The following is a 15,726-nucleotide window of genomic DNA, read 5'->3' as shown; positions in this document are numbered from 1 at the left end:
TGGAGAAACCCTTGGGAAGGTACCACCCTGAGACAGGCCACTGTATGCAGTTGAACGATGGCTGTTTGGGGCAGGACCAGGGCAGAGGCTGCCCTTTAGTTCTCACACCCGTACCCGCCAGCTTCGCCTCTGTCCTTATTTTCTCCTCTCAAATGTATGAGGCATTGGAACGGTCTTGTTCCCCTGTACTGCCAAAGTTATTTGCATTCTGCTTATTACAGATTTAATTTAATCTGCCATCATGAGCTGCGTGATTAGCATGCTGCTGCACAGCAGCTCAGGAGCGAGCCTGAGACAGGGACATGGCTCATGCAAGGGACAGGGTGGCTGCGCCGGTGCTGCAGGCAGGGCAGCCCTGGGCTGTGGCTGAGCAGAGCCACAGGGCCACAGAGCAGCCAGACCAGCCAGCCTGAGATTTCTCTGCACTATCCTAAGATTTTTTAGGGTGCAAAAGATATTCCAGGTGCAAAAGGGCTCATCAGGTCCCTGGGGAAGCGTTCCCTCTGCTGGGATTCGTGCCAATGCTGTGCTTAGTTTTCCTCGTCGTTCAGAGCCCGAGACATTATTCACCCCTCTGAACCCTCTTGAGCTATTCGGAGAATTGTGTTAGTCATGCCGAGAAGGACCCTGCCTGACTGGGCTGGGCTTTGAAGTGCCGTGTTCCCAGAGTGTTTGCTGATCGTCTTCAGATACGTGTTGGCTTGCACCATGGTAACACTTTCATGTACAGTATCTGTTTCGTATCTCTGCCTAATCTCGTTAGGGATGCACAGCCAGAGTTACTTACCGACATTACACTTACTCATTAATAGCATTATTGGACTTCACCAGTAGTGTGCTAATGCCCAGGAGACTTTGTCCTGGACCAGGATCCCATTACACTGGATTTGTCACAATTCAGAAACAAAACCCACTCTGGGATATTCACTGCCGTGCCAGCGTCCCCTAGGACTCGCAGATTTACATCATTCCCACCTATTTTATGATATTTTTGAGGAACAGGAGATCAGTATTTTATTTCTAATTGGTGGCATTGCGCTCCGGACCCACATAAAGCTATTAGTGTGTTCTCATTAACCTAATCCCGCCGAGACAAAGGGCCTTTGCCTCCCTTATGCTGAGGTGCTAAAACGTGCAGTCACGGGTAAGAAAAAATACCTGGTATTTTCTTTTTGTCCCTTGAGTAGCCTAAACTGGCCAGAAGTGTCTAAATAAGGCTCTCCCTGTTCTTGCAGAGGAGAATGAGTTCATTCTCTACGCCACCCGCTACTCCATCCACCGCTATGACCTCGCCTCTGGCGTCAGTGAGGAGCTGCCCCTGGCTGGGCTGCGAGGGGCAGTCGCCCTGGACTTCGACTATGACCACAACTGCTTGTACTGGGCTGATGTCACTCTGGACATTATACAGGTGAGCCAGGGAGTGGAGATGCTGCCGCAGCCCCGGCTGCCCGTGTCATCGCCTCCGTGCACCACAGGCAGGTGGTGCACATACACCCTGAAAACCAAATGTTTGTCTTGGGTACTCCTTCCCTCTGAGCTACGGCTTGCCTCGCACACCTGACCGTGCTCTTCTTGAGGCTGTGGAAATTCTTCATCTTTTATTCTGATTTTTTTTCCCCCCCGCAGCGTCTTTGTCTCAACGGGAGCTCTGGGCAAGAAATAATCATAAGTACTGGGCTGGAGACAGTGGAAGCTTTGGCCTTTGAACCACTCAGTCAGTTGCTGTACTGGGTCAATGCCGGGATTCCCAAAATTGAGGTACAGCTACGCCGACCCATGCTAAAAAGAGGTGATTGTGTCAGTGCATCCTTGAGGCTGGGCCCTGAGCTGGGTGCTGCCCTGAAGTCTCATGGCGGGGGGGGCATTACTGCACACTGACCCTTGTCCCACATGCCACTTTATTGGATCTAAATGCAAACAGGATACGGTACCATGCAGCCCTGTGTACTTAAACCAAGGTTGGTCTGTGAGACTGAATTGCACAGCAGAAATCGGGGGTGGGGGTGGTGGAAAGCAGCGTCCTCGTGCAGTACATGCAGCCAGCACAGGGTACAGACAGAGCACTGCAGCAGCCGGCTGCTCGCTCAGTCACACAGAAATGTCAATACCTACACCAATCCATCCTCTTTTATCACCTGCCTCACCGTAACCGCTCCCTCTGCCCATGGAAGCTGTTTTATGAGGGAGCAGTAATTACCTGCCACAGATTTTACCTAACTTTAACCAGTGCAGTTGCCCACAGTAAATGCACAACTCCTCTTTTTGGTTACGACTTCAGGTTGCCAATCCAGACGGAGACCTGCGACTTACTGTCCTCAATTCCTCGATACTTGAACGACCCAGAGCCCTTGCTCTAGTTCCCCAAGATGGGTAAGAAATCAAGCATCACAAGTAGTCAGGTACCCTGGTATTGCCCAGGGGTGCCATGCTGTTACAGCCCCTCCTTCAACACTAGACTTGTAAGACGCAAACGCAAGGGAGAGTGCTGCTCAGAAAGCTTGGCGAGGCTCAGCCCCAAAGGGTGCGACGGGGGGACGGGAGCAGCAGCGGGCAGTGCAGCGAGGCATGGCTCAGTCCTGCGCCACACTCTTGCCATCATGTGCCCGACCAAGGCACCAGCTGCCTCGCAGCAATCACAGACTTGGTTTTTCTTTCAGTTTAACTGCTCTTTTCCTACCCATACTTATCTACTAGTAAATAACTTTTCCTGCCAGTAAAACTGGCTGGTCAGTGGGGAAAGCTGCAGTGATGCTTGAGAAACCGAGCCGTGCTCAAATTCAGGAGCCAAATGCAAGTTACATCTTCTGAGTATGGTTTTGCCGTGGCTGCTGCGCTGCAAGTGTAGTGCTGACAAACCTGAGCTGTCTTTAGGTGTGTGTGCTAAAGCAAAGCAGTTCAGCACAAGGTAACCTACAGCTGCGCTCGCACCACAGAACCTGCAGCTAAATAAGCCTCTGTGCTGCTTGTAGGTCTGCCGCTGGCATTCATTAGAATTGCAAAGAGCTGCCTTTCCAAAGGCATTTCTTGCAAGAGACATGGAATGTGAAGTACTCAAACCTCTGCTTCATAACTTGTTTCCTTTTGATGAGCTGTTTTGTTATGATTTTGAGTAACCTCTCTGCCTGTTGTCAGATTGATGTTCTGGACAGACTGGGGAGACTCCAGAGCTGGCATTTACAGAAGCGACATGGATGGGTCATCGGCTGGGTGCATCGTTTCAGAGGGTGTGCGGTGGCCAAATGGCATTTCTGTGGATGAGCACTGGATCTACTGGACTGAAGCCTATATGGACAGGATTGAGAGGGTCAATTTCAATGGGCTGCAGAGATCTGTGATCCTGGACAGCCTCCCTCACCCTTACGCTATTGCTGTATTTAAGGTATGTTTGCAACGGCTTGTTTCCCATCGGTATGTGTTTCCATAGTGTGCACACTCTGAGGTTAGTCTGTCTATGAGGTGGGTGGCGAAGGAGCGTTGAGCGCACTGGATTTGGAGGGTAGGAGTGGGTGCGATGCTTGCTCTCTTTCTTGCTCCTGGCATGTCCCCACAAACCCTGAAACAAGCGGGCAGGTGCAGTTGAAACTGGGACCAACATCCAAGAGATGTGCAGCTTTCCCAAGCAGCTGCACTGCGCTATGTTCCCCAGATTGTTTGCCACTCAGCACATGTGACTGCTGCTTCCATTCCTGCTCAAATCCCAGCTCAGGTCTTCCCCTTCTTCTGCCCTTTGGGCTGGGGAGACTTTGCACTCTTGATTGCTCTGCGCATCCAGGCAGTTGCTGTGGCTTAGTGCAGTAACCGCTGATGGGCACGGCCCTGGCAGCACTGCTCCTCACACTAAGAGCAAAGCCTCTGTTTCAGAATGAGATCTACTGGAATGACTGGTCACAGCTGAGTATTTTCAGAGCATCCAAAACCAGCGGCTCAAAAATGGAGATCTTAGTCAGCCGGCTAAATGGGATCATGGATATGAAAATCTTTTACAGAGGGAAGACAACAGGTGAGTGCAGGTGATCTTTCCTGCGATTTAGAAGTGCGTTCATCCCCCGTTTCTGTAGGTTGCCAGGCCACTGGGCCATCCCAGCTCACACTTTGTGAGCCTGAATATATCCCTATTCCTGCAGAGTCTGAATCGCTCAGGCACCGTTGTTGTAAGGAATGTGTTCCGTGAGCAGTGCACCTGCCTTTTCAGCTGCCCGGAGAGATGCTCCCCATCAGGGAGACAGACCATAGGGCAGTCAGCTGTGGTGGCACCTTAGAGCTTAGGTCACAGAGCATGGCCTTCCCCTGTAGAGGGCTGTAGGGGCCAAAAAAAATACAGGGTCTCAGAGCTGCACCAGCTTTGCCCTTCACTTAGTCATCCATCTGGGCTGCGATAAGGGAGAAGCAGCCCCTGTGTGTGAATGCCCTGAAGGGACTGGATTCATTTTCAAACAGGTAAAAGGCTGTCAAAGGGCTTTGCCAGTCAGCAGCCTGCAACAGACTGGGAGGACCTTTAAGGCCCTCGATCTCCCTTGCAGCAGATGGCTCTGTACATTTCTAAGGCCAGCCTCAGCACTCAGTACCGCAGAGCTGGCTCCTAATCGGGGTCTGAACCCAAAGCCTGGGATGGAAGGTGAAACCGGGCTTCCTACGGCGGCGTCTCCAGCCCTCTGTCCTGACAATGTTCTCTTCCCCCCTGCTCTCGCCTCAGGGGAGAATGCCTGCATTGCCAAGCCCTGCAGCCTGCTTTGCCTGCCCAAGTCGAACAATGGCAGGAGCTGCAAGTGCCCCGAGGGGGTGTCCAGCACCTTGCTGCCCACAGGGGAGGTGAAGTGTGACTGTCCTCATGGCTATATCATGAAGAACAACACTTGCATAAAGGAAGGTAAAACCATGCTTAGTTCTTGCTGCTGCTTTACATTGAGAGGCAGATTCTGCTGTTGCAAGGGGTCAGCACAACCTTTCTGCTGCCCTTTGGACGGGGAGGAGTATGTCCTATCTTCTGAAAGCGTAGCGTCATGCCTAATGCCAGCTTGGTTTTGTTTTCCCTTTTGCACCAGAAAACACGTGTCTGCCAAACCAGTACAGATGCTTCAATGGGAACTGCATAAACAGCATTTGGCAGTGTGACAATGATAATGACTGTGGGGACATGAGTGATGAGAAGGACTGCCGTAAGTGTCCTGTGGTGGCGTTTGCTTGTTCAAATGTAGATGTGTGCTCTGTCAGCATTGCACCTGAGCCGATGGTCTACGCTCTGTTCATAGTCATGGAGAGCAAGAGGTGCTCTGGGGGTGTATCTCATCTCCTCTGGCAGACATCGGAAGCTGGTTGGATGAGTTGTCCTGCAAGGGCTGGTATTTCCCCCTTGACCAGCTCAGATGTAAATGTCTAAAATTTGGTGAGATTGATGCCAGCTGTCATGTGATGGCATGTGTTTGTCTCTTGCAGTAATTGTCTTCTGAGGCCAATTGAGGGCACAGCTGATACCAAGGAAAAGAGTGTGGATAGAAAGTGACTTTCTGTCTGCATCATGCAGATGTGGGTGTCTTGTTGAGCTAATAAATTGAGTTCACACATTAAAGATGGAGGTCACCTTTTCAAGTAAAATTAGGGACCACTGATGCAGGAGGGGGAGATGTTCCACAGCTTTGCAGAGCCTGAAGCATTTGGATTAGTGCACTGTGGAAAAAGGGCCAGGTTTAAAGTTAGGAATCAGTGGAGGACCAGGTGTTTGTGGACAGATGCTGTTTATGCCCATTTTGTACTGATAAGGAGCTTATTTTCCTGCTAACATTGAGGTACTAGTCAGCAGAGTCCAAGTCTGAGTTCATTGTCTGGCTCCAGGTGAGGGAAAGCCTCTGGGGGTACCCGTTCCTCTGCATGGGTTTGCTGGGAGGCTCACCAGTCTGGCACAGGGATGCTGCCTTGGATAGGAACACTCGGGCCCAGTCTTTCCCCTCCTTTGGCTACCCTGTCTCATCCCACCACCCATGGTTTCAGGGCCCCTTTTGTGGGGAGCAGCCATCTCCACAGCCTTGGCTTTCTTGCTCCCTGGCTGGGAAGTGCTGCCTCTGGCTTGCAAGTGGACATGACAGTGGCAGGAGCTTCAGTCCTGACCCCCAGACAGACAGCTAACCCTGCCCTACTCTGCTTTATGGAGAGTGCCTCATAATGACAACAAAATACTGTAACAGTTACTCAGGCTGCATTGAGCAAAGCCTGAAGGATGCTGTCCCTCTCCCTACACCGATTACTTGGGCAGCAGAAACCATCTCCCAACCACTGCCTTAGCCTCCTTCTCCTTGTCCTCTCCCTCCCTGCTGTGTTAGCCACCACCATGTGTGATGCTGAGATGCAGTTCCGCTGCCAGGGCTCAGGGACCTGCATCCCGCTGTCCTACAAATGTGACCTGGAGGACGACTGTGGGGATAACAGCGATGAAAGTCACTGTGGTGAGTGCCCTCACTCAAACCTCCTTCCCTGTCCCTATGCAAAGGTGGAAAGCCCAGCAGTGGTTTGGGGCAGGCTACTACTTGTAGACACTGTAAAGTAAGGCAGCGCTTTGCCTGATCCCCCATTTATTCTGGCCAGCAGCTGCCTCCCATCATTTACTGGGTGCTGGGAAATGAGGGACGGGAGCAGAGAGTGAGGCTGTGTGCTGGTTCTCCCTCTTGCTGCGGTCTGGCAGGGAGACTTCTGAGCCGTTATCATCCAGCTCTCCGGCTCTGCTCCTTGGGTGCTCCTGTGGCCCAGAGCCAGGAGAGATTGGTATAGGTTTGGTAGAGATTACAGGCTGGCCTTGGGCAGCTGCCCAGCAAGTGCACGGGAAGGCATGGGTTGCTCAGAGGTGCTATATTTGTGGCCATCCACCTCCAGCTTAGCCATTTGGAGAGGCGGGGTGCTGAACTGAAGAGGCTAGTAAACAGCAGGGCGGTAGGTCTTGGTCATTCAGGGCTAGGGACAAGGCAGGAAAACATGCTTTCAAGATGAGTCCCCTTTGCAGGACTGTCTAGTCTGTCACCTCTGAGATAGCAGCCTCAATAGCCCACGTGAAGCTTTCCTTCTGCTGTCCTCTGGCTCCAACAACATCTGAAATGGGTGTGCTTGTTTGCAGAGGCTCACCAGTGTAGAAACGATGAATTCAGCTGCAGCTCAGGGATGTGCATTCGTCTCTCCTGGAAGTGTGATGGTGATAACGATTGCAGGGACTGGTCTGATGAAGCAAACTGCACTGGTAAGCACTTTGATGTGATCAATAACCATCTGTTGCAAACACTCATTACTTAGAGCCTGAAGTGCTGTATGCATTGGCCAACATCTTGTGCCTCAGTTTCCCTGCTTGTTACCTGAGCCGCCCAGCAGGGCAGCCAGGAAGGCTGCAGCTCGGCTCGGGGTGATGTAATGCTCCAAAAGCAAAGGGCTTCTTTCCTCCAGTGCCTTCAACAGGCCATAGAACCTGCTCTGAATTTGCTGACAGCTTTGTGATGCTCGCACAATGATCCAGCTTTGCTTTTTACTTGCAAGATTGCACCAACAGGTGTGCCTGGCTGTGGTGGCCACAGGGCCGTCCACCTTTTGTGTGCCAGCCGGCGGCGGCCGTGCCTTTGAAGCTGCATTGAATGGGGTAGCAGGTCTGTGGCTGCTGGGCAGCCAGAGGATGTTTCTGCACAGAAAGGGCTCCTTTGTTGCATGGAGGCAGCAAACAGGCCAGCATGCACTGATGGCGTTTCACAGCTTGAACTTTGGCCATTTTCTTGCCATTCAATAAGTTGCAGAAAATGGACATGTTCTTTACAGCTTCTCTGCAATTAATTGATCTAATGGTGAGGCAGATTTAATTTGGGAAGTGACTTCTCTTCTAGTAGCCTCACTTTGCTCCATGAGCGTGAGAATCTAACGACAGCGTTACATGTGAAAGATCCACTCTTGGGTTTGCTTACAACTCATACTGATGCAACCTGGTTGCCAGAAATAGTATTGTTCCTGGTTTAGGATTCCTGTGCAGCACGACCTGCACCTGTGAGCCTCATTCTGTATTTGCAGCTGAAAGTCACAACACTCAACCATAATCAGCACCACAGTGTAAAACTGATGTTCCTTAGCAGTCTTCTGAGGTTAACACCCAGGCAGAGCCTTCTTTTTCATTAGAAAAAACCAGCAGATAACAATGTATCGGCCTTTTCCATTAAAAAAAACACCCCAAAACCAACCAGGCCAAAACCTTAAGTATTTGCATGAGAAGAGAGTTCTGAGAGCAGGCAGTGCTTCAGTTCATCAGTGAAAGACACAAGACCATACTTGTAAAGCAATACAGGGGATATTTCAGGATAAAAGCAGTGGTTTCCACGCTGTGTGGCTGAGATCAGCCTGTCGGAGCAGATGGGCTGATGGGGCCAGGGGAGCCCTGTGGGGAGCACGAGAGCCCCGGGGGATACCGACAGCGGCTTTGCTGTGGCTGCAGCCCTGGAGCTGCTGGGGCAGACAGCGATGCCGACTGCTGTCCTGGGGCTCTGGCACGAGGATCTAGGAGATCCCTTACAGGCCTCTGAGCTCCTGTCGTACTCACCCCCTGTGGCACTTGCCGTGCCTTGAGCGTACGTGCTGTACAGCGTGGCACTGGGGATCCTGGTCATTAGTATTCCAAGTACGTGGCTATATAAGAAGGTTTAATTTATATTTGTATCACTTATCTCTCATACGAGTTTCTCCGGAGAGAATTACTACAGGAAGGGAACCTACTTCAAAAAGCATATTGGGTTTGTAAATCCTAAAGTTGAAATTATCTAAGAGGATCGCAATTATTTGAGAAACATTTCATCTGACTTCACTGACTGCAATTATTGCTCTTATCTAAAATAATTACATTTCATGCTGAATACCTAATAGAATATTACTGCCACAAGATTGTAGTATTTTGAAATACCTGCAAGTGCATGGCACTCGCTAACCTAAAATTCAGTAGCATCCAATTTAATTAAGTTGAGCATTGCTTTTCTTCTCAATAATAATGAGTGCTCTTCTGCTTGAAGAGTAGTATTTGTCTCTAAAGTGACAACATAGACTAGGCTTCAACCAAGATACCCCAAAGGCAGATATTTTCGTGACAGGAGCCTAAGGAGAGCCAGGGCCCTACTCCCTTGGAAACCCAAGGAGAATTATATTTCTAGTTTGCTTTGGCAACACAGAAAAGCCTTGCCTGCCTTAATTAAAGTCTGTCTCTGAGTCTGTCCTGCCCTGCGCAGGGGACCCTGCTGCTCTGCCAGGGCTTGCTTGCTCACTGCGACATTTCTTGCCATCTCTGGCAAGGTACCACCACTGTCACCTTTGTGCACACACCCCAACGACCCAGATCAAAGGGAAAGAGGCTCCTAACTTTGGGAGAGCTCTGAGAGGGCTCGCTAGCCTCTGAAAGCCATCCCTTAGGCACAGCAGGCTTGTGAGCAAGCACAGCATGGAGGGGAAAAAGCCATGGCATGACCCAGGGAGAGTCTGGACTCCCAGCAATCTCCTGCCCACGGGGTGGTCAGCTGTGCTCAGTGCTGGGACCTGCTGCAGCGCGGTGTCCCTGTGCAGGCGGAGGGAGCAGGGGTGCATGGCAGGGCCCAACTCAACGCATGCAGGGATGTGGTGTCACCCCACGCTCAGGCGGTCCCCCTGGCTCTGGTTTCAGCAGTATATCACACCTGTGAGGCCTCCAGCTTCCAGTGCCAGAACGGCCACTGCATCCCACAGCGCTGGGCCTGCGATGGGGACACCGATTGCCAGGATGGCTCTGATGAGGACCCTGCCAACTGCGGTAATGCGTGCCACATGCGGAGTGGGATCTGCTACGGGGTGGGAGGGATTTCTACAAACTCTCTGAGGTAATGCTGCGGCAGACTCACGGGGACAACTGCCATCCCTCCAAAAGCAGGCAGACACAGGGAGAAGGCAACTGGGGCCATGCCAGGGTTTTTTGTAGCTAACTAAATGCAGCTTTAAAAAAACCCCACACAACATCCACCCAATTCTGAATTTCAGAAAAAAAGTGCAACGGCTTCCAGTGCCCGAACGGCACTTGCATCCCAACCAGCAAACACTGCGACGGCATCAACGACTGCTCCGACGCCTCGGATGAGCAGCACTGTGGTGGGTACCAGGGCTGCAGGGAGCTGGCGGGGCCCTGGCAGCGAGGGCTGACAGCCTTCATGGTCTGCCAGAGCTTGTCTCACTGGGAGAAAAGCCCTGGTGAGATAATGGGAAAGCTTTAGTTAGCATTCAGGAGCCCCCTGGGAAATCGGCTGGTCTGCAGCATCAGCAAAAGGCGCAGTAGGCAGGGCTGTGACAGACAGGGAGGATATGCTGTCACAAGCTGTATTCAGGGAGGTGCCCACACCCCTTCTGGTGTGTGTGCCAACCCGCTTGCACCCCGGCACGCCATCAGGCAAGGGCAGCCTGTGCAGGGACAGAGCTCGAGCGATTTGTCTTGGAAACTTTCTGTAACTTCCTGAAATCCAGCCACTGCGCTCAGGTCTGTGCAGATGACAGCAGGTGGCATTCCTGCTGCCAAGGACAGCAGAGGTGCCATCTCCTCTCCTTTTGACCTCCCATTTCTCCAGAACCGCTGTGCACCCGCTACATGGATTTTGTGTGCAAGAACCGGCAGCAGTGCTTGTTCCACTCCATGGTGTGCGATGGCATCATCCAGTGTCGAGACGGATCAGATGAAGATGCCAACTATGCTGGCTGCTGTAAGTGTGATATTGTGCATCTTTGCAAAAGCGGGTTTGGCTAGGGAATGAAACCAGAGGCATGGAGAGGAGAGTGCATTCCCCAGGGTACCAGAACACTGCCAGATCTCCTAAGAGGTGGCTCTGGACTGTAGTGTTCTGCTTATAAATCCATGATTGCCTCTGAGTGTGCTCCTTCCTTCCTCCTCAACAATGAGCTTCCGTCAAGCCCTTGGTCTTGACACTTAAACCTTTGATGTCTCTCCATGCCGCCCTGCAGCCCAGGACCCTGAGTTCCACCGGACCTGCGACCAGTTCAGCTTCCAGTGCCAGAATGGCGTGTGCATCAGCCTGGTGTGGAAGTGCGATGGGATGGATGACTGTGGTGATTACTCTGACGAAGCAAACTGTGGTGAGCAGTACCTCAGGGTCTCTTGTTACCATAGCTCCAGCCTCCTTTGAATTTCAGGAGCATAGCCTACTGGCTTGTTCATGTTTTATGTAGGCATTCACGTATGTACATACACATGCATGTGCGTAGCATTCCACTTGCTCATCGCAATGTCTTGCATGGAGATCAGTATCGTTTTCCTCATCTTGCATGTAGGTAAAGTGAAGCACACTGAAAATCGGATACGGCTGGCAGATCTTGTGGTTGGCTAAATCATGTGTGACCGGATTTACTCCACAGATTCCCAGCCCAAAGCAGACAGGCAGTTTTCAGCCAAACTCAATATTTACCACTGCTCCCTGGGTAGCTGTAGGAGTGGTACCCAGGCAATGAAGCAGCTGCGTCTTCATTTCAGACTTGCAGGGTTTGCTTCTCCATTTCTGCCATGCTTTGTCTGAATTTTGCCGTCAGCTCTGGTTCTGAGATCGTAGGTGGTGTGTGGCCATGAAGCACTCAGCACGTAGACATAATAGTGGTGGCAACAGGCTAGCGAGGGCTGTGAGAAGTGGGGATGCTGAAGATGAAGAAAAAGGACCCTGCCTGTGCTGCTCAGGGAAATAGGGTGATGCTTGATGCTATCTGGACCAGCTGTAGCCTGGCCTGAGGTGCTTCTACATCTCAGCAGTGCTGAAGGCTGGTGAGATAACTGTAGGGCTGATGGGACTCTCCTCTCATTGTCAGAAAACCCAACAGAGGCCCCGAACTGCTCCCGGTACTACCAGTTCCAGTGCAGGAATGGGCACTGCATCCCCAACCGGTGGAAGTGTGACGAGGAGAATGACTGCGGGGACTGGTCTGATGAGAAGGACTGTGAAGGTCAGGGCACACGGAGCTCTGCTCTGCTCGCGGGAGCCCTGGCCCAGGCTGGGCTGTGGCACACTGAAAGACCACTCTCAGCATCAGCTGCCTTCCCACAGCGCTGCTTGGGGCAGCCTGTGGCAGCCCCCATGGCTCTGAAAAATGAATGGGCTGAGTGTGCACTCATATATCTTCTTACTCTGTGTTTTTGGCAATCCTGATTAGGAGCTGTGCAGATACAATACAGATGAAAACATTGGGCTCGTAATACTATGCCTGCTCCCCACTTCCCTCCATTACTAGTGGCTCTCAATCTGCTGGGAATGGGCCCGGCTTACAGCCTGTGCGCAGGAGCAAGGATCTCAGATCAGCTCTCCCTGCTGCATTTTTAGGTTCTCCAGTTCATCCCATTACTACATCGATCTCACCGACGTGTTTACCAAATCACTTCCGTTGCAACAGCGGCACGTGCATCATGAACAGCTGGGTCTGTGACGGCTACAAGGACTGCACCGATGGCTCTGACGAGGAAGCCTGCCCAACTTCACGTAAGCTTTTCTCTTCGTCACCCTTTTCCTGTAGGGTCACATCTGCAAGGACTGTGGGCCTTTCAAGTCTCAGAGCCTTCCCACATCACAGGGTTAAATTACACCGTGGTGTAAAAGCCCACCCACCTTCTCCTCTCTCCCTGGGGTCAGACCTCCTGCTACCATCTGGGACACTGCTCCAGCTCCACATGCACTGAAGTACTGCTGCAGCAGGCCCCTGCCCCTGCTCACTGTCATGTCTTAGACTGTGTAGGGGCACGGAGAGCAGGGCTGCAGGCTGGGTTTGCAGCTCACACCTGCACCGAAGGTAAAAGAGGGCTCCTCGCTGCAGTCCTTGCTAAGGCTTGCCGAGCTCTGAGCTGCTGCAGGACATCCCCCGCCGGGCGGGCAGTTGCTTTTCCCAGCCCTCTGCGGTCAGGAGAGAGGATGGCTTAGGTGTCTTTCCAGCAGAACCTGCTAGATGGGAAGAGATTGCCATCTAGTGGAATCGGGACCTGGGGACAGGTTTTGGTCCCTCCTGGTGGCAGCAGCCGCCTGGCTGTGCCTTGGGGTCGTTTCCTCACTCGCTGGCGTGTGCAGGGCCCAACGTGACGGCCACCCCCCCGGGGCTCCCAGGACGCTGCAGCCGGTTCGAGTTCGAGTGCCAGCAGCTGCACAAGTGCATCCCCAACTGGAAGCGGTGCGACGGTGTGCGGGACTGCCAGGATGGCACGGACGAGAGGAACTGCCGTGAGTGCCGCGAGGGGAGAGTGTCTCGCCTGGCTCTTTCCCTTGGGAAGTTCTTTGTGAGATGGGGGAGCCACTGAGGAGTTTTATCGCTGGTGAAATCCTTGCAGTAAATGCAGTGTTACAGTAAAAATAGGAATAAAGAGCCCAAACAACCAGTGCCATCCCTATTAGAAGTCCAGTTGTTTTCTGTGGGATAAGCTCCAGGTTCTTCTGATGCCACCATGTCAGAAGATGCAGCCAGAACAAGACAGCCCTATGACTGACACGCTCTGCCTGAGCTCCCTCCCCGACATGCAGCCACCCCAGCATCATGCCTGCTTTTGAAGCAGCACTGGCACTGCAGGCAACTCAGTGCTGGTCAGAGAGTGTTCCTGCGCTGAGTCCTGAAACCATTCTGCCTCTTTCAGCTACTCACAGCACCCTGTCGTGCCCTAATGGTTACAAATGCGAGGACGGAGAGGCCTGCATTATGGTGACGGAGCGGTGTGATGGATATCTGGACTGCTCAGACAGCAGCGATGAGAGGAACTGCACTGGTAAGCAGCAGCCCTCTCCCATTTCTCATGCCCTGCTCTGTGTTAGCACGCAAAGGTGCTCTCCTGGTTACGTGACCTTTCGTTCACAACATCCTAGACGTACCTGCCTGTGTTCAGTTGTCCAGGCTTCCTCCTCACCCATTTATAACCCGCTGGGACAAACTTCCCAACCATCTTCTACACTGACAATTTGTCTTCCAGCAGCCTCAGACATAGAAAAATAACTTTAGAATGGGTAGGAGCAAAGCTCTCTATTTTATGTGACACACAGGTGAAGCAATAGTCTCCAGCTCTGTCTTCTTTTGCAAGGTGACCCTGGGAGCCATGGCACGTGCCCTGCTGCCTTCGCTAGTCCTCCCACGCTGGCCTTTGATGGCCCTGTGGAGGCAGGCGGGATGCACACAGCAGCGCGCCCTGGGCAGATGACAGCGATCAATTGCTGTCTGGCCAGCCATGAGATTCAGCTGCTTTCCTACTGAGCTGCTTGGGGGTTTGAGCATGAATCAGGTTCTAGTTCTTTAATTAAATATTGATTGGGAGAGGCTAGCAGGTTCCGGGGAGGGGGAAGGAGCTGCCGAGATTCATGGCTTGGCTGCTACGCCAAGGGGAAACCATCTCTTTTCCTTCAGACAGCTTGTCTTGCTGTGCTTGTCCATGGACCCACGTGCCTGCTGGGTTTCATTTCCAGTTGGTTAGGGGAAGTGAAGCAGCAGCAGTTTGGCTCGGCTCTGCTTGGTTTCTGAAGAGCACTGGGAATGAAGCTGAGCACCCGAGCGGGGCCAGCTCACAGTGTTTGGATGTGGGCTCCGACACACATCCCCAGAGGGAGAGAGCAGGGAATGGCCTAGCAGGAGCAGGGCGTGGATTTGGGCCGTGTCAGATAAGCACCTCCAGTCCCCACCGCTGCCAGCGCTGGATTTCACAGTGCCGCTGTCCCCTAAATGCCTCTCACAAGGTCAGGTAGCGATTCAGCCACAGAGCTTGCGTCAAGGCAATCCCCAGACTACTGCCTTAATTACCAGCCTTCACCTGGGTCCTTCTGCTGAATGTGAGATGTGATAAGGAAAAACACACAAAGAAAGGGTCTGGGTGGCCTGCAGTGACAGCACAGATTCATCACATGGGTAGAACAGTGGCTTAGCTTGCACTGATCAGTTTGCACTGGTACGCTTCCAAAGTGATGTTCAGTATTTCATCAACAGCCACACTTTATCTTTCCATAGGGGAAAGGGGATGCTTGTATGATGCAGCATAAAGACAACCAAGACATTTTGGGGAGAACTAAGAGCACCAGGGGTATGTTCCTGCTCCGAACTGCCTTCTGGCAAGCCTGCTCTTCTCCACTGATAACACCCACCTAAATTATGCATCTAATTTGAATGGTGCAGATACTCCCTTCAGTTGTTCTACTGTTTCTGCTTCTGCATGTTGTTTGTGCTCCAAGCATAACTCCTGTTTCTATTCTGGGCAAAGAGCTCATTTCACTCTGACAGACTTAACTTTTCCTGTTGTCTGCTTAGATGACACGATTGTGTACAAAGTCCAGAACCTCCAGTGGACAGCTGATTTCTCCGGCGATGTAACTTTGACGTGGGCTCGGCCAAAAAGAATGTCCTCGACCTCCTGCGTCTACAACATCTATTACAGGTACACCACCCATTACACCCATGACCCGTTACTATTACAGGAGAAGCATGAGGTATCAGTTTGCCCCTGTTTACAGCAAAGTACTGTACAGAATCAGGCCTGAAAGACTGAGAGCTGCACAATCTAGTTCTGCTTGGAAAATCTTCTAATACTTGGTTGCAAAGGAGACCCAAAATAGCTGTAACTAGGGGACCTTTGCAAAGAGCTGTATTTGTTTCCTCCCTGATTGTTTGCTCAGACAGTAACATAGCTATGTTCGGGGGTGCAGGTGTGGCGTTCCACTTGGGTCTTGTGGGACCACTAAGAAACCTTAGAGGGTGGTG

The 15,726-nt window shown here is 52.0% G+C and overlaps 1 protein-coding gene across 3 annotated transcripts in view; it reads left to right on the top strand.

Moving 5' to 3' along the window:
• The window catches only part of SORL1 (sortilin related receptor 1), a 53,403-nt gene that overhangs the window by 23,900 nt on the left and 13,777 nt on the right, over positions 1–15,726 (top strand). For 2 of the 3 annotated variants that reach the window (XM_055819301.1, XM_055819299.1), the window contains exons 17-34: positions 1,236–1,408; positions 1,627–1,758; positions 2,279–2,370; positions 3,133–3,379; positions 3,862–4,000; positions 4,694–4,867; positions 5,043–5,156; positions 6,315–6,437; positions 7,100–7,219; positions 9,656–9,781; positions 10,006–10,113; positions 10,584–10,715; positions 10,975–11,106; positions 11,827–11,961; positions 12,336–12,491; positions 13,071–13,220; positions 13,628–13,756; positions 15,277–15,403. In XM_055819301.1, the coding sequence (XP_055675276.1) occupies positions 1,236–1,408; positions 1,627–1,758; positions 2,279–2,370; positions 3,133–3,379; positions 3,862–4,000; positions 4,694–4,867; positions 5,043–5,156; positions 6,315–6,437; positions 7,100–7,219; positions 9,656–9,781; positions 10,006–10,113; positions 10,584–10,715; positions 10,975–11,106; positions 11,827–11,961; positions 12,336–12,491; positions 13,071–13,220; positions 13,628–13,756; positions 15,277–15,403 (2,509 nt within the window). The remainder of the gene's footprint in view (positions 1–1,235; positions 1,409–1,626; positions 1,759–2,278; positions 2,371–3,132; positions 3,380–3,861; positions 4,001–4,693; positions 4,868–5,042; positions 5,157–6,314; positions 6,438–7,099; positions 7,220–9,655; positions 9,782–10,005; positions 10,114–10,583; positions 10,716–10,974; positions 11,107–11,826; positions 11,962–12,335; positions 12,492–13,070; positions 13,221–13,627; positions 13,757–15,276; positions 15,404–15,726) is intronic. The other variant, XM_055819300.1, reaches the window with a different exon arrangement.

The sequence above is a fragment of the Falco peregrinus genome, chromosome 15 (genome assembly GCF_023634155.1).
Source record: "Falco peregrinus isolate bFalPer1 chromosome 15, bFalPer1.pri, whole genome shotgun sequence".
Lineage (NCBI taxonomy): Eukaryota > Metazoa > Chordata > Aves > Falconiformes > Falconidae > Falco > Falco peregrinus.
Note: the sequence above shows the minus strand (reverse complement) of the source record. Positions and strands in the feature narration are given on the sequence as shown.